Here is an 18,496-nt window from a genome sequence, read left to right as displayed (position 1 = left end):
TTTGTACCATCCATTTAACAGGGGAAGTCAACATTAGTCAGTGCACTCTCAGACAACTATCTCTATAGTGATTCTAGGTATCTTAAAGTGCTTTCCAGTTGTTACTGACTAATGGTTCGGATACCTTTCGGTCAATATTTTCCATCTGATTTCATCACTGGAATCTGGATTTATGCAGATTGTTTGCAACTGTCGATCCCAGATTAAGAAGTGTTTTTCTTCCTTCTGGGTAATAGGATCTCTAATGTATTGGAAGTGATACTCTGTGTTGATTTCTATCGTTTAATTTTCATAGGTTTTTTCTATCATCTTTTGCTGTCTATATAATTTTCAGGAGAAAAGTACTACTAAGTGATACGGTGGGATTTATTTCAGATTTGCCTGTGCAGGTATTGAAAGCATGATCTATCACTTTTCTCCTTTACAATTTATTCTTTTCAATCTTTCTAGCTAAGACAGAGAAATTTTCTGTAGTTGGTCGAAGCATTTCATGCAACTTTAGAAGAAGTTGTTGAAGCAGACTTGTTAGTGGTATGATCAGCTTGCTCTGACTCTTTTTTTATGCGCAGAAAGTTCACATATCTTTGTAGTTTGTATCTTCAGTACCGTTGAATTGTGATCTCATGTGAATGATAGACTCTGGGCCAAATTTAAATTTCACTTTTGGTAGATTTCAGAAAGAGTTTTAAATAGATTTAAGAGGAAGTTACCCACGGTTTTGGGCCCCTTCTGTTGTATTCTCTGTCGGAAGGCAGAAGAAGACCTTCACCATTTTCTCGGTTGGTGTGAGTTTTCCAGTTCAGTTTGGGACTATCTCTTTCAAACGTTTGGTGTTTCGGGGGCTCGTCACAGAGATGTCGGGATCGTGCTCGAGGAGTCCCTTCTCAACCCGCTTAGGGTTTTTAGGGGTGTGGAGACGTTGGTGTTTTCTCTGGCTTGCTGGGGTGCGTTCTATCTTGTGTGTGGTGTGGGGTGAGCGGAACAATAGGGTTTTTAGGGGTGTGGAGAGGGACCCTTGTGAGATTTGGTCCCTTGTGCATTATCATGTTTCTTTGTGGGCTTCATTTTGAAGGCCTTTTGGAATTATTCTTTAGGTGCATAGTTGGAGTCCCTTTTTATAGAGGGGTCTCCTCTTTTTGTGGGCTGGTTTTTTGTTGCCCGTATATTCTTTTATTCTATTCTCAATGAATGTGGCTTTTTCATTAAGGAAAGAAAAAAGGAAAGAGTTTTAAATAGACTTTGGGCTTAGTTGATCTAATTATAAGATAACGCTTGGCTGTGTTGGCATGAGGTTTTAACATAAGTTTGGCAAAAAATTAACTTTATATTATATTTTTATTTCTTTTCATATGCCACCTTCAACCAAACACAAACTTTTCTCCTGTTGTTCGGCTTTTTGGGGGCCCATCACAGAGACGTGGTTGTGTTGCTTGAGGGTCCCTTCTCAACCCGCCTCGGGGGAGAAGGCTCGCTTTCTATGGCTTGCGAGGGTGTGCACTATTTTGTGGGTGTTGTGGGCCAGCGAAACAATAGAATTTTAGAGGAGTGGAGAGGGATCCCTGTGAGTTTTGGTCCCTTGTGCGTTATCATGTTTCTCTTTGGGCTTTGAATTCGAAGGTCTTTTGTAATTATTCCATAGGTGTTATTTTGCTTAGTTGGACCCCTCTCGTATAGAGGGTTCTTTTTGTGGACGAGTTTTTGTTGCCCTTATATTATTTCATTTTTTCTCAATGAAAGTGGTATTCTTATAAAAAGCTTGACCCAAAATTTGAATCATTCTTTTCAAGAAACCTTTATTGACTATCAGGAACTATAAAACCCGTGTGAAGTAGACCAATCGATCAACGACCACACAAATTTTCTCATAGCCATTAACTTAAAATTTGAATCATTCTTTTCAAGATACTTGGATCAGATTTCGTTAAAATGGCAAGAATTCAACACAAACAGAAGACACATTTGAAGATTCAGGGTTGAAATTGTGGTGCGAACAGGATGGGGGAAAAATTGAAAAAGAAGTGATCAACCTAGAGTGCACAAAGAAAAAGAATCCACACAACGAAGAAATAGCAGTGATGAAGGTGAAGACTCAAACTACAAAACTTGTGTGAAGTAGACCAATCAATCAATGACCACAAGAATTTTCTAATAGCCATTAAATTTAACCATATATGACAAATTTGCTTTGAAATGGGTTGTGTCTGTAAAAAAATCCCCTGGAGGAAGCAAAAGATACTTAGCTTGCTGACACGCCATACATTTAACCATATACACCATTGAGCTCTTTGTCTTCACTAATCTGCGCCATAGATATTTGGGAGTTTATGTCATCAATCACAAATATTCGTGGACCAATGTAGCTAAGGGTTTTTTATCCAAGTTATAGAACGGAAGACATCAGCACATATTTAAGGATTCTTCTCGGTCATGTGATGAATGCTTTGATTTATTGCACTTAAAGTCTTCTTCTTGGTGCTCATTATCTGAATGCTTTAAGGGTTGCTCTATTCAAGATCTGAACATATATTTGGAGAGTTTCATTGTCTCCTTTTAGTTGCTATTTCGTTTTTGTACTTTTGTTCATTTTCAGTTTTCAACTTCTTCTTTTGATTGACCTCTTTGTAGTTTGGAGCATTAGTCTCATTTTCTTAATGAGAAGTTTGATATCCTTTTAAAAAAAATCACACTCGCACACCCAATTAATTTGATACACAATAAAAAGATACGATAAATCTCTTTTATTTATTTTCGGTAGTGAACGAAGTTCTTCCATTCATTCTATCCGAAGCTATGTATAAGAAAGTGATATTTCTTATTCTTGAGTGGTGAGAAAACCCTCACATATATACAAAAGATTTCTTAATCAAAGACCTATAATTAAACAATTAATCTAAATCTATATGGAAATAGAATATACAAGGCAACCATCCTAACAATTCCTAATTTACGACAGAGACAATTAAGCTTGATTTTCTATACTATCCATACCCTAATGGTTTGGCTATCCATTTCAGCTCATTTCCAGCAATCACCCTTGGTTCAAGCAAAAGTTTCAAGCTTTCTTGGTCACTTCGTACTATAAACTTTCTTACCAAAGGTTTAGGCTGTCATTTTTGTATCGCAAAGACGATATCCATTATTTCCCTTATAAACAACCTTGTTTTGGTGTAACCGTTAAAGGATGACGGTAGAACACTATTGGTCATTTCTCCACCTTACACCGGAAGCATCAAATTCAATCTCAAATGGCCGGGTAAAATTCAAAAGGCCGAACTCGGGAACGGTCAACATGGCCTTCTTTAGTTGATAAAATGTTGCTGGGCATCCTCTAGAGGTGTGCACGGTTCAGTTCGGTTCGGTTTTGGGCAAAATCAAGGGTTGAACCAAAGTGCTCGGTGTACAAGGAGGAATTGTTGAAAATCGGCTTATATCTATTTTGGTTTTTGAACTGAACCAACCTGATTCGGTTCAGATCGGTTCGGTTCGTCTATAACCCTTTTTTTAAATCATGGAGAATCGAATGTCTATTACGACAGTGTGCGTGGAGAATGGAAAATCAGAGGTCTTGAACTAGTTGTGGAGGTCTGATGGTGCCATCTATTTTGGTTTTTGAACTGAACCAACCTGATTCGGTTCGTCTATAACCCTTTTTTCAAATCATAGAGAATCGAATGTCTATTGCGACAGTGTGTGTGGAGGAGAATGGAGAATGGGAGTTCTTGAACTAGTTGTGGAGGTCTAGATGGTGCTAGCAGCTGCTGTGACTGTGTGCGTGGAGGTTTGGGGTTGGGCAGAGTCGACGGTCGGCGTGCATGCTGCTGCTAGTGTGCGAGAGGAGAAGGTGAGTGCAGGCATGCTTCAAGATCATGGGTGAAGGCTTTTTACTTTTTAGGGTTGTCAAGTTTTTTTATTTGCTATTTATTTTATTTTATTTTATTTTTTTTTTATAAATTTTGGAATTAAATTGGGTTGAGGGTTGGGACAGGGGTTATTATAAGGGGTGGGCTGGCAGTGGGCACATCTAATAACAACATATAAATATATAATTGAATAGTCTTATGTAGAGCTCGATTCAGTTCGGTTTCTGCAATTTTTTCACTTGGTGAGCTGAGGTCCAAACCGGACCACCTGGTTCTATACATGAGTAAATTGAGTTTTTCTTTTTAAAAAGAAATCGGACCAAACCACCTGGGTTGGTTTGCCGGTTTTGTCCAATTTTTGCCACACCTCTAGTATTCTCATTCCAAATATAAACAAAACCCTAATCATGTTGTACATAAGTTAAGTGAATTGGAGGTCTTGAACTAGTTGTGGAGGTCTGGGCGATGTCATCTATTTTGGTTTTTGAACTGAACCCACCTGATTCGGTTCGTCTATAACCCTTTTTTTAAATCATGGAGAATCGAATGTCTATTGCGACCGTGTGCGTGGAGGAGAATGGAGAGTGGGAGTTCTTGAACTAGTTGTGGAGGTCTAGGTGGTGTTAGCAGCTGCTGTGATTGTGTGCGTGGAGGTCTGGGGTTGGGTAGAGTCGGCGGTCGACATGCATGCTGCTGCTGGCGTGCGACACGAGAAGGTGAGTGCGGGCATGCTTCAAGATCATGGGTGGAGGCTTTTTACTTTTTAGGGTTTTCAAGTTTTTTATTTGCTAATTTTTTATTTTATTTTATTTTATATAAATTTTGGAATTAAATTGGGTTGAGGGCTGGGATTGGGGTTACTATAGGGGGTGGGTTGGCAGTGGGCACATCTAATAACAACATATAAATATATAATCGAATAGTCTTATGTAGAGCTAGATTCAGTTCAGTTTCTGCAATTTTTTCACTTGGTGAGCCGAGGTCCAAACCGAACCACCTGGGTCTATACATGAGTAAATCGAGAGTCTTGCTTTTTAAAAAGAAATTGGACTAAACCACCTGGGTCGGTTTGCGGGTTTTGTCCAATTTTTGCCACACCTCTAGCATCCTCATCCAAAATATAAACAAAATCCTAATCATGTCGTATATAGGTTAAGTGAAGGACAAAACATAATGAACTTTGTCTCACCATATGTCATCTATCACTACCTCCTTTATGTGGCTCGCCTTTCCCATGTCGTCTTCTCTATAATAATTTGCCCCCTTTTATCTCTAATGATCATAGATTATAAATTGCTTTTGATAAGTCTAAACCTCTTAAGATAATAGATGCAAAATGTGTTTCTGCTGCAAAAAGCAACTTAAGAGACAATAATTCATTAAACATTGTGAGCTTCATGTAATGCTTTATAATAAAAATTTTCACTACCATGATGTTGCCAGTAATATTAGAAATCCAACTGCATTCCTCATATGCAAGTTGATTATTTTCAACATTCTTAGCAGCGCATATGTTCAAGGCAAGATTCAATGAATGAAATACACATGGTGTGCATACAGTCGTTTAAAATTGTGCTTTTTGATAATTTTTCCTACACCTATGCAAGTAGAAGCATTATCTGTTATCACTTGAACAACATTCTCATGACCAACTTCATTGATCACTTCATCAAATTTGCAATGAAGTACTTATCTTTGATATCGCCAGAGTAATCCATTGATTTTAGAAACATTGATGGCATCTATGCTATCCAGAGCAATATATTTATCACTTAAACAACATTCTTATGATTGGCTTCATTGATCACTTCATCAAATTTGCAATGAATTACTTATCTTTGACCTTGCTAGAGCAATCTACTGTTTTTAGAAACATTTGTTTGCCATTACAAATAGTCATTAAGATCAATGACCTCCTTTGTTTCTCATTTTATGCTATTCACCTTTGTACCAATCCATTGATGTTATATCTAGGAGGACATATCCCTTGCGAGTAACTTCAATATTTTCTCTAGAGAGGATTTTTTTTTTTTTTAATGGAAATAACCACTTGCATTAAGAAAAAAAATGAAAGAATATAAGGACGTACAAGATAGCCCCAAAAGAACGGACCATCTTCTACCAGAAGGGACTCCAACTATGCAAAATAACTCTTGTAGAGTAGTTACAAAAAGTTTTCGAAATCGAAGCCGATAAAGAAGCATGAAATTGGATGAGAGACCAAACCTCACTAGGGTCCTTCTCCACCCCTTTAAAGACCCTACTATTATGCTCATCCCACAACACCCATAAAATAGCGCACACCTCAGTACACTAGAGGAAGTGACCCTTCTCCCTACATGGAGGGTTGAGAAGAGACTCCTCGATCAAGGCACAAACATCTCTTTGTCGAGCAACCACCATACCAAATGACTGAAAGAAAGAATTCCATACAGAACTAACAAAATCACAATGCCATAGGATATGGTGCAAGTCTTTCTTCACCTTTCGATAGAGAATTCAACAAAAAAGACCTAGACAACTTCCTCTTAAGCCTCTCCATCATGTTAGCACGGCCGTGTGTTACTTTCCAAGTAAAGAAAACCTCGTTGTCCTTGGGGTCTTGATCCTCCAAAGCACTGAAAAAACTGGAATACTAAAGGGAGAAGGATCAACCAAGATACGAAAGAAGGAATTACACTAGAACCCCCCCCTAAAGGGTTACGGCTTCAGATCTTCACATCCCTTCTCCAATTTTAAAAGGAAAGCCCTCAAGAAGAGAAAGAAGAGCAACCACCTCGTTGCTTCCATACTGGAAAGAGCACGATGGAACCCAAAAGAAAAGGAACAAGAGTAAGACAACCTGAGACGAACGAAGTACAACCTACACAAATTCAGCAAAGCCAAGATGTCACACCCTTCCTAGATTACCTTTTTAATCTAGAAGAAAATATGATGACAACAGTTAACCACCTCTTTAGTGACACTTACTACCTAACTGACATTTTTAACTTGCTCAAAAAACCCTGGAATCAACATTCAATAACTAATAAAACCTAAAGGCAACCTCAGAAACATCCGGATTCAACACACAACATAATTACATCATACAAATAGATTCAGAGTTTAGTGGGTCCCAACACTCCTAGTCCCTAACATGAGCAACATATATGTACAGACAATAACAAAGTAGACATCTAAAACTTCTCTTCACATCTGAGCTTTGGCTGGAGTCCTTGAGTGGCAAAGCAACAGGACAACTAACTTTTGGGGAGATGACCACTACTTGGGAAAAAGGAAATCATTTGAAACGAATGAGCTACTAGCCTAGTGATTGACTAATAAAACATAAACATCATACTTTATACTGAAAAACCAAGCAAACTCATATTTAAACTCTTCTAGAACATAAAACAACTGAAAACATAATTCATCATAATCTTTAGTTGAGAGAGAACCCATGCTCAATCCCTCAACGTCAAATCTTAGTTGAAGTGGAGTACTCTCAACACAACCAATAAAAACTCTACCTACATGCACGTGATAATAATTAAGTACTGTCATACCTTAGGTACTACTGTCGGATACCTTCTCAAAGTCCTTTAGTATCGGGTTTATTATGATCAACATAAATACTTATTCATGGAAACATGTATAGTTGAAAGAATGGATAACATAAAATATATGCTTTTAACTTCTTAATCATATAATTATGAACTTCTAATACATGCTTTGTAAACATAAAGTATATGAATACTTAGAACATGCTTTCATAAACTTCTTTAAACTAAGCATGCCTTAATAAGCTCTTTGGAAATTAGTTTGCTTGGAAACTATCTTAAACATATTATAAAATGAAGCAAACATGAATCTAAACTTTTAAGTAAAACATGTATTTGCTAAAATATTTGGAAAACTCTTAGTTTTGTCACTCACGACCTTGGACGTTCCTCCTAGGGTTGATAAGCCTTTCCTATTGATGTTAACCCTATGAATATGACAAACATATTTGGTCAATGCTATTAGTCCCTTATGAGACTAACTCACTTAAATAAGCTTAATATTCAACTTAAAACATCATGGTCCATGTCAACGCACTATGCGTTCAAGATTTAGAAAATTCTTGGGTGAGGTTACTAGACTATGGTGACCAACAATGCCACACTAAGTGTCAACACATGCCTATGCGTGCACCACTCTTCCTCAACACCATCGCATCACCTTAACATCAGCGTGCCTCCTGGCGCTCACAGCGCAACCCTTGCGCCCACACCTCGTGCGCACATTGGCGCAACGTCTCGCGTCAACCTACCCTCATGCGCGCCCGCAACTTACCGGTTGAGCTGCCTGTTTATTCAACCAAAATTTCCATATTCAACGTTGAACTCGAATAACTTTTATTCCATACCTTATCTTGTAAAATTTTCTTCTATAAACTTGTTTAAAAATGTCTTAACTTATTTACCTTAAAATTTGAGCTCTAAGTTCCTTGTGGTCTGGCCGAAACCCTTCGATCTCTACCCCTGGCCCAGATTCACCTGAAGGCCTAACCTTCTTGAGGAATTCTTCAGATTTCAACTTGATTCCTTAGGAGATTTCTTTCGGCAGCCCTAGAGCTTCAACAAAACTCATCACTCGTTAATTTGGCTTTGGAATCACTCCGTTAGCACGAGTAGTTTGGCCAAACCGAGTTCATGAAGTAAGGCTTTCCTCTTATACTGAGCACTGCATGCCTTAATTCATCCTTAAGCTGCCAACTCACCCACTAAGTGGGTTTAATTCTCCTAATCTTGACAGCTGGCCCACTTAAGTCGAAGATTAAGCTGAGAACTCCCTTTAATCACCAACACATGGTTCCTCAATCCCTCATCATCGCAAGGCACCCTCGGTGCTTACACTTACTTGGTCAGTGCATCCTTCAATGCTTCTTGCGTCCATCGCCTTGCCTAAGGTCACTGCATGGCTTTCTTGCACGTAGCTCTCGCCTAGCTAGCACATGCTCACAGCTGCAACGTCTAAGGCCTTCTTGCCCCTTGCCGCATGCGTTCTTGTCCATCTACCCTCAACATGAGATTTGGCCAACGCATAGCTCATGCCCAACGAATGGCATCACCTTCGGCCAACACTTAGCCGCCTACTTCTTGCCTCAATGGCCATCATGCGCTCATTCTAACCTCAATGGTACATGGCTGCCGCACACTCTTGGCAACATCCTTCAACACATGAGGCTAACACTTAGCTTTCACACTTAGTCAAATATTTCTTACTAAGTACCTATACATCTTGCTACCCGAGAGCTTCCATCTTAATACTTAGAACATTTTCTCTTCAATCATTCTCAAGCTTCTTCCCTACAAACATAATATTAACTTAATCCTAATTAACATACTTAAGTAGGGAAACTAGGGTTTGGGGCTTACAAAAGATCTAAACCAAAATCCCAATGTTCTTGAAATAGTACATGATACGACACAAGATGATTTGGATAGGCCCATTGCTGTAAGGAAAGGTGTTCGCTCATGTACTTAACATCCCATGCAGTATCACTTATCTTACACTAATTTGTCACGTAATTTTAAGGTATTTCTGACGTCACTAGACAATTACAAATTTCCAACACAGTCTAGGAAGCTTTACAGAGATCTGAATGGAAAGCAACTATACTAGAAGAGATACAAACTCTTGAGAAAAATGGGACATGGATCCTTACAGACTTGCCTCCAGGCAAGCGCACAGTTGGATGTAAATGGATTTTCTCGATGAAACACAAACTGGATGGCAATATAGAATGATTCAAAGCTCGTCTCGTGGCTAAAGGATTCGCCCAAGCTTATGGTATTGACTACCAGGAAACTTTTGTTCGAGTTGCCAAGTTAAATACAATTCGGATACTTTTCTTTATTGTAGCAAATCTTGACCGGCCATTATTTCAACTTGATGTGAAGAATGTGTTCTTAAATGGTGATTTGTTGGAAGAAGTGTACATGGACATACCGCCTAGATTTGAGGACAGATATACTAGAGGAAAAGTATGTAAACTCAAGAAGTCTCTCTATGGTCTAAAACAGTCAGCTCGAGCCTAGTTTGGAAAATTTTCGAATGTGCTTGAACAAGATGGCTATACTTAGTGTCAATCCAATCACACCATGTTCATCAAATATTTCTCACCAAGTAAGATTACTGTGCTAATAGTATATGTGGATGATATTGTTCTCACAAGAAATGTTTCTGACGAAATTTTTCGATTAAAACAACTTATTTCAAAACAATTTGAGATGAAAGACTTGGGAAATTTGAGATACTTCTTGGGGATGGAAGTAGCAAGATCTAGCAAAGAGATTTCTATCAGTTAACGAAAACACTTTGGATCTCTTAAAAGAAACTGAGATGATTGGTTGCAAACTTGTTGACACACCTATGGATGCAAACTCAAAACTTGGAGTTAATCCTGAAGATGAATCAGTTGATCGAGGTAGGTGTCAACGACTAGTCGAAAAGCTAATATACTTAACTCACACTCGACCAGACATCAGCTTTGCTGTTAGCGTGGTAAGTCAATTTCTGAACAAACTCTCTAAGAAACATATGGAAGCTGTGTATAAAATAATGAGATATCTCAAGCATGATTTTGGAAAGGGCCTCATGTTCATAAAGACTACAAATCGTTCCTTAGAAGTTTACACTGATGCAGATTTGGTTGGATCTCCTGTTGACGGCAAGTCAACATCAGGATATTGTTCTTATGTACGGGGAAAAAATTAGTAACCCGACGTAGTAAGAAACAAGTTGTAGCCTGAAACAGTGTTGAAGCTAAGTTTCAATAATTAGCCCAAGGGATTGTGAAGGAATTTGGCTAAACGCTTCCTCATTGAACACAAGGTCAAAATGGAAAGCACCATTGAAGTGTTATGTGATAATTAATCTGCCATAGCCATTACAAGAAATCCGATGCATCATGACCAAGTGAAACATATCGAGATAGATTGTCATTTCATCAATGAAAAAATTGAGACAAATACAATTGGTTTAAGATTTATGCCTTCCCAACAAGTTGCTGACATATTAACGAATGAAAAGATTGAGACAAATACAATTGGTTTAAGATCTATGCCTTCCCAACAAGTTGCTGACATATTAACCAAGGCACTGCATCAAACTGGCCTTGGTGGATTAATTTCCAAGCTTGGAATGCCTAGTGTCACAATCGCTCTTTCGGAAGCTTCTCTTAGCGATTGTGCGGCACTTGTTCCCGCTTACGAACAAGCCAGCCAACTCGATTACGGACTGCCGATGGCACACCGAGTGCCTCTTGCAACCTCCACCCCCGTTTTAGGGAAAACGGTTTTAGAAAACGGGTTTGGAGAAAAGGTTTTCGTAAGAAGATTTGTGAGTGTGAATAAAGAAAGAAAGATTGTAGTAGACTAGAAAGCAATAAGCAACAACAACGGCTTTATAGAGTACTACTCCGGGTATGAGGAAATGATGGTTAGTCTTATCCCCATATAGTGCATTCTGAACAAAAAGCCAACTGGCGCCCTTGCATATGCAAAAGGGCGAGTGGTCACTTACAATGAAAATGTAAAGAAAGCAAGCTAACTAAACTAATACAATACAGGACATGAAAATATGCTAGAAGGGGGTTGGATTGGGCATGCGGCCATGGGCAACAGGCCCTGGACAAGCATGACCGTTACATTCTCCCCCACTTAATTGGTTGACGTCCCCGTCAACCGACCTTGTTCAAAACCTGCGATGGCCGGAGCCGCATTCTTCAAGTCTTCGGCCCGCTCCCAACTGATCTCTTCATCGGGGAGATCCTTCCATTTCACCAAGAACTCTGTCAGTTCTCGTCTGGGTCTTCCACTGCGGCGCGTACGTTTACCCAAGATTTGTGCAACTTCTTTCTCAGCAAAACTCTTCATCGTGACTGATGGGCGCCTTAGCATGTTCCGCTGTCCATCCTCGGGTTCGGGATGATAGGGCTTCAGGAGGTTCACACCGATGACCGAATGAATCTTCATCCATGAGGGTAACTGAACCCTATATGAGGTTCTCCCGACCTTCTCAATTACCTCCACTGGACCTTCGTATTTCCTTACTAGCCGTTGGTCTCTCTGGCCTCGGAACTGAAACTGTCCCGGTCGTAGCTTGATCAGGACCTTGTCCCCAGCTTGAAACTCAAGGGCCCTCTGCTTCTTACCAGCCCATTTCTTCACTCTCCTTGATGCTCTTTCTAGGTAGGCGCGAGCTATCTCAGGGGTTTTGCTCCACTCTTTAGTGAAGTTATGTGTCTGAGGACTTTTGCCTGCATAAGGGTGGTCCACCAAGTGTGGCCTGAGTGGCTGTCTGTCGCACACTTCGAGGGCCGCCTTTCCGATCGCGGAACTCTGCTGGATATTGAAGCTAAGCTGAGCCATACCTAACAATTCGTCTGACTGTTTTCGACGCCCAGCCAATTCGGGCGGGGCCATCTGATATGCCTTCCTGGCAGGCGGCTTTGCCCCTGGCAACAACTCGACCTCATGGTCAATCCCCCTTCGTGGGGGTAGGGACTTGGGCAAGCTTCTCGGCCTGACGTCTCGATACTCTTCCAAGACAAATAGATCGTCTTGGGGGATCTCCTCCTCAGTGGACTCAACCGATTCTACTGGGATGGTCATGAACGTGGGTTCGTCGTGGGCCGGGCCCCTCTTCAATTGGAGGGCTGAGATCATTCTCACTCCATTTGGCCGCTTGATACTTGCTTGGACTACGGTCGGTGTAGATCCGGTAATGACTAAGCATTTGGCGAGGGGCACTGGTATGACTTTATGTTCAAGTAGGAATTCCATCCCCAGTACCACATCAAAATCATCCATCTTGACAATCACGAAGTCGACGAGGCCCTTCCAGTCTCCTAACTTTACCGGAGTTCTCTTCGCTATCCTCGAAATCGGTAGGGCTGCGGAATTCACAGCTTTCATCTTTCCTGCATCTCTTTCCCAATTCAAGTTCAGGCGGCGAGCTTCCGTTTCCGCCATGAAGTTATGGGTAGCCCCAGAGTCAACCATAGTGGTTTTGGCCGATCTTTGGTTGACCCAAGCGTCCACATACATGAGACCTTTCTCTAGTGGCTCCGTCGCCTTTCCCATATTCTTCTGGAGTGCAGACAGAAATTTCAATGCCCCCATCCTGGGATTCTCAATTTCTGCCGCTGGCTCGGTTACCGTCTCCTCTAGTTCGGCCTCGTCTCCGGAGGTAGAGGCTAATGTGGCTTGAAAAGCACTGAACGCGGTTTGATTTGGACATTCACGCGCCCTGTGTGGCCCTCTACATATGAAACAAGACAGGGGGCGATTGTAATTGTTATGCTGTTGTGACGGCCCCCGCCAGTTGTTTCCTGACCTCGGTTGGGATGATTTACGGTCCCCCCCTGTGTTCTTGTCTCCTCCCCCAGGCCTGGGAGGGCTGGAACGGCTGTTTCTGTTTTCCTCATTTGAGGAAGTTGATTGCTTCCTCACATCTTGTGAGTCAGTGCTAAGGTCGTATAGTCGTTCAGCTGCCGCATAGGCAGAGGGGAGATTCTGTACTCTCTGTTCATATAGTTTTGCTTTTGCCCACGGTTTCAGCCCCTCCACAAAGCAAAAGACCTTGTCTTTTTCGGACATATCTCGTATGTCCAACATGAGTCCTGCAAACTGTTTTACGTAGTCCCTGATGTTACTTGTTTGCTTTAGCTCTCTGAGTTTTCGTCGAGCCAAGATCTCAACATTTTCAGGGAAGAACTGCGAACGAAGTTCTTGTTTCAATCTATCCCAAGTATCAATAGTGCAACGTCCTTCCTGTATGTCTGTAAATCGTGATCTCCACCACAGTTTTGCATCTTCAATTAGATGCATCGTTGCTATTGTGACTTTCGACTCTTCAGTCACTGTGTTCGTCGCCTTGAAGTATTGCTCAAGGTCGAAGATAAAATTTTCCAGGGCTTTCGCTTCTCGCACCCCACAGAAGGGTTTTGGTTCTGGGATTTTTATTCGGCTTACTGCCACTGCGCCCCCAGGTGGGGCTTGGTTCCCTACCGCTCGGATGGTGAGATTCACTCTAGCACTCACATCCGCTATCTCGGCTCTGACGACATCCAGGGTCGATCGAAAGTCTTCAGATAAGTCAGTTACCATCTGAAGTATTGCTTTTTGGGAGCTGTCCAGCTCTTCGACACGCTCCTCTATGTGGGCAACAGAGCCCGAGGAGCTATCGCCTCGTTCAAAGCTGCCGGACCGTACTGTCTTGGTCTCGAGGGTCTCTACCCTCATCATCAATTCTCTGACGGGTAATCCGTCTAGGCGGCCTACCACCGCATCAATTCCATCGGCTTTCTCGGCAACTTCTTGTAGCCGAGTCTCAAGGAAACGAACATTATCTGGGACCTCTCTCAGGTAGAGCATTTGTTCTTCCACCTCTACCAATCTGTCCACATGGGACTTGTTCAGGTTCTTCGTCGCCGACATGATCACTGATCTTCTCTCTATAAGCCAACCTTGGCTCTGATACCAACTGTCACAATCGCTCTTTCGGAAGCTTCTCTTAGCGATTGTGCGGCACTTGTTCCCGCTCACGAACAAGCCAGCCAACTCGATTACGGACTGCCGATGGCACACCGAGTGCCTCTTGCAACCTCCACCCCCGTTTTAGGGAAAACGGTTTTAGAAAACGGGTTTGGAGAAAAGGTTTTCGTAAGAAGATTTGTGAGTGTGAATAAAGAAAGAAAGATTGTAGTAGACTAGAAAGCAATAAGCAACAACAACGGCTTTATAGAGTACTACTCCGGGTATGAGGAAATGATGGTTAGTCTTATCCCCATATAGTGCATTCTGAACAAAAAGCCAACTGGCGCCCTTGCATATGCAAAAGGGCGAGTGGTCACTTACAATGAAAATGTAAAGAAAGCAAGCTAACTAAACTAATACAATACAGGACATGAAAATATGCTAGAAGGGGGTTGGATTGGACATGCGGCCATGGGCAACAGGCCCTGGACAAGCATGACCGTTACACCTAGCATACACCATCCAGCCTGAGGGAGAGTGTAAGAAATCAAGCTTCACTGATTACCTTAGATTGATTGCTTGAGTCCAACTATTTGATTGAGATTTTTTTTGTATTGTAAAACTCTTAAGTTTGAGAGAATCATAATACTTTATTCCATTCACTAAATAAATATATATATACAAGTGTACAAGAGTGACCAAAGAAGGAAAGTGTAGAAAAAGCTATAAATGAAAAATATAACAAAGATATTTATAATAATAAAATATGCCTAATATTAGAACTATAACACCTCTTCAAGTTGGAGCATATATGTTAATCATTCCCAACTTGATACATATATAATCTATACGTGTTTCATTCAATGCTTTCGTGAAGATATCTCCCAATTGTTTTCCAGTCTTCACATATCCTGTAGATATCAAACCTTGTTGAATTTTCTCGGGTACAAAATGACAATAAATTTCATTATGTTTAGTCCTCTCATGGAAAATTGGATTAGACGCAATATGAAGTGCTGCTTGATTATCACACCACAATTCTGTTGATGTGGTGATTTCAAGACCCAATTCAACAAGGAGTTGATATATCCAAATAAATTCACACACAAATTGTGCCATTGCTCTATGTTTTGATTCCACACTTGAACATGACATCATATTTTGCTTCTTACTCTTCTAAGAAATCAAATTACCACCATAAAAAACACAATATCTTGAAGTTGATATTCTGTCTTCTTTAGATCCTGTCCAATCTATGTTTGAGAAACATTCAATATTAGTATGACCATAATCCTTATATGATAAACCACGCCTGGGAGCAGCCTTCAGATAACACATAATTTGTTCCAATGCAGCTCAAGGGCATGACATATACTGACTCATAATACTCACTAAATAGGCTATGTTGGGTCGAGTCATTGTAAGATAATTAAGTTTTTCCACTAACCTTCTATATCTTTCAGAATCTTTTAGTAATTTTTCATCTTTTGTGAGCTGTAAGTTGGGCATCATTGGGGTCTAGCTTCCCTGTTTCAGTCAACAAGTCAAGTACATATTTTCTCTGTGATATTATTATTCCTTTCTTATTTCTTATTACCTCAATTCCTAAAAACATGTCCAAATCTTTTGTATGGAATTGACTCTGGAGAAAGGTCTGTAGAGACTAGATACCTAAAGCACCATTGCCAATAATCACAATGTTATCAATATATACAACTAACATGATGACACCACTCTCAGATCTTTTAAAATAAATTGAATGATCTGATGTGCTCCTCTGTATCCAAAATTTTTCAGTCACCTGACTAAATTTGCCAAACCAAACCCGTGGATTCGGCTTTAATGGATGCAAAGATTTACGAAGGCGACATACCTTCCTTTGAGCAACAAACCCTGGCGGTTGTTCCATATACACCTCTTTTTGAAGATCACCATGAAATGCATTTTTAATATTAAGTTGATGTAAAGACTAGTGATTGATTAAAGCTAATGAAATAAACAACGTGAAAGAAGCCATTTTTGCTACTAGAGAAAAAGTATCAGCATAGTCAACACCATAAGTTTGTGCGTAGCCTTTCGCTACAAGGCGTGTATTTAACCGAGCGACAGAACCATCAGGATTGACTTTAATTACAAACATCCATTTGTAACTGATAGGCTTCTTTCCTGCCAGGAGAGAAACTAAATCTCAAGTACTGTTGTGATCTAAGGTAGTCATCTCCTCCACCATTGCAGCACACCAACTAGGATGAGATAAAGCTTCATGAACAGTTTTAGGGATGGATATAAACTCTAAAGATGCAATGAATGAACATGTAAAAACGACGAATAGTTATATGAAATGTACAAAGATTAAATAAAATTGATTGAATCTCCTTAAAAAATATAGAGAAAAGCTCTCTAATTTTGTGGGAATCGAATTTTCCCTAAAAAAGTATGTTCTCCTTGAGTTGAAGTCTGAAACTGAAGCTTTTGTACTCAAGAGGGTCGTAGCGTTGTGACCCTACGAAATTGGAGGCTGACGTTGGCTTGCACAGACTCGTGCACGCTTTTTATTTTTCCATCATTCTCTGGAGCATTGCAACGCTGCGTAAAGCGTTGCGACACTGCCCTATTTTGCAGTAAAATGGTGCTTTCTGTCTTGTAACGTCGAGGCAATGTTGGCCTATGTTGTTTTGGGAGCGTTGCGATGCTTCGAGTATTGCTGAAATGTGTTGATTTGCTTTGGCTGGGGGGTAGAATGATAATTTGGCTTTGATCTTCTTAAGTGATTCTTTTGGCCTACTTTGGCTTGATTTAGCTCCAAATTCTTCATGATGACTCCATTGATGTCGAGATTGGATTTTATTTATAAAATATACATTTTAAGCAAAGAATTGAAGTAGAATTGAGGAAATTAACATATAAATCATGGTTCTTTATAAGACCTAACACTTGGGAATTAGTTAAACGGCCCAAGGAGAGAAAAATTGTCACTTGTAAATGGGTCTTCAAGAAAAAGGAGGAAATATCACCTTCAGAGGGCATTAAACATAAGGCTCGATTTGTTGCTAGAGGGTTCAAAGAGAAGAAAGGAGTTGCTTATAATGAGATCTTCTCATCAGTAGTCAGACATACTTCTATTAGGGTGTTACTAGCTATGGTAGCATATTAGAACTTGGAACTTGAGCAACTAGATGTGAAGACAACTTTCTTACATGGAGAATTGGAGGAAGAGATTTATATGACCCAGTCAAAGATTTATGTTTGCAAGTTGAAATCTTTGTATGGGCAAAAACAGTCTCCAAGGCAGTGGTACAAACGATTTGACAGTTATATGGTTAGACTTGGCTATAACAGGAGTCCGTATGATTGTTGTGTATATCACAATAAAGTTAATGATGGTTCAATGATTTGTTTACTTTTATATGTAAATGATATGCTCATAGCTGCAAAGTCCAAGTCCGGCGTTAAAAAATTGAAGAAACGTCTCAGTGCTGAGTTTGATATGAAGGATTTGGGTGTTGCTTAGAAAATTTTGGGTATGGAGATCTATGGGAACAGAGATAAAAAAACACTCTTGTCATAGAAAGGCTATATTAAGAAAATATTGTCCAGGTTTGGTATGTCATTAGCTAAGCCTATAGATAGTCTCAATGCTGCAAATGCTCATTTGTCATCTGTGCTTTCACCAAAGTTTGAAGTTGAGAAGAAGTATATGTCTCGAGTTTCTTATGCTAGTGCATTGGAAAGTTTGATGTATTCTATGGTCTGTACTAGGCTTGATCTTACCCATGTTGTTAGTGTTGTCAACAGTTTCATGGGTCAACCTGGGAAGGAGCATTGGCAAGTTGTGAAGAGGATTTTTCATTACCTTAGAGATACCTCTGATGTAGGTCTTGTTTATGGGAATGACACAAAGTGTTTGGTGACCGGTTATTCTGATTCTGACCATGCTGGAGATGTTGACAGTAGGACGTCTATGGCTGGCTATGTGTTCACTCTGAGTGGTTTTGTTGTTAGTTGGAAGACAACTTTGCAGCTTGCAGTTACTTTGTCTACTACTGAAGCAGAGTACATGACCTTGACAGAAGCTGCTAAAGAAGGAATATGGCTGAGGGGGTTAGTTAGTGATCTTGGTTTACATCATGA

General features: G+C 40.2%; 1 protein-coding gene across 1 annotated transcript in view; it reads left to right on the top strand.

Annotated features, from left to right (window-relative positions):
• LOC120081770 (GTP-binding protein At3g49725, chloroplastic) overlaps positions 1 to 18,496 on the top strand; it is a 60,805-nt gene that overhangs the window by 35,188 nt on the left and 7,121 nt on the right. Inside the window, exons 8-11 of the mRNA XM_039036941.2 lie at positions 22 to 77; positions 179 to 229; positions 335 to 389; positions 475 to 531. Of these exons, the coding sequence (XP_038892869.1) occupies positions 22 to 77; positions 179 to 229; positions 335 to 389; positions 475 to 531 (219 nt within the window). The remainder of the gene's footprint in view (positions 1 to 21; positions 78 to 178; positions 230 to 334; positions 390 to 474; positions 532 to 18,496) is intronic.

Source organism: Benincasa hispida, chromosome 1 (genome assembly GCF_027475165.1).
Source record: "Benincasa hispida cultivar pf3 chromosome 1, pf3_genome.v1.1, whole genome shotgun sequence".
Lineage (NCBI taxonomy): Eukaryota > Viridiplantae > Streptophyta > Magnoliopsida > Cucurbitales > Cucurbitaceae > Benincasa > Benincasa hispida.
This window is presented reverse-complemented; position numbering and strand designations above follow the sequence as displayed.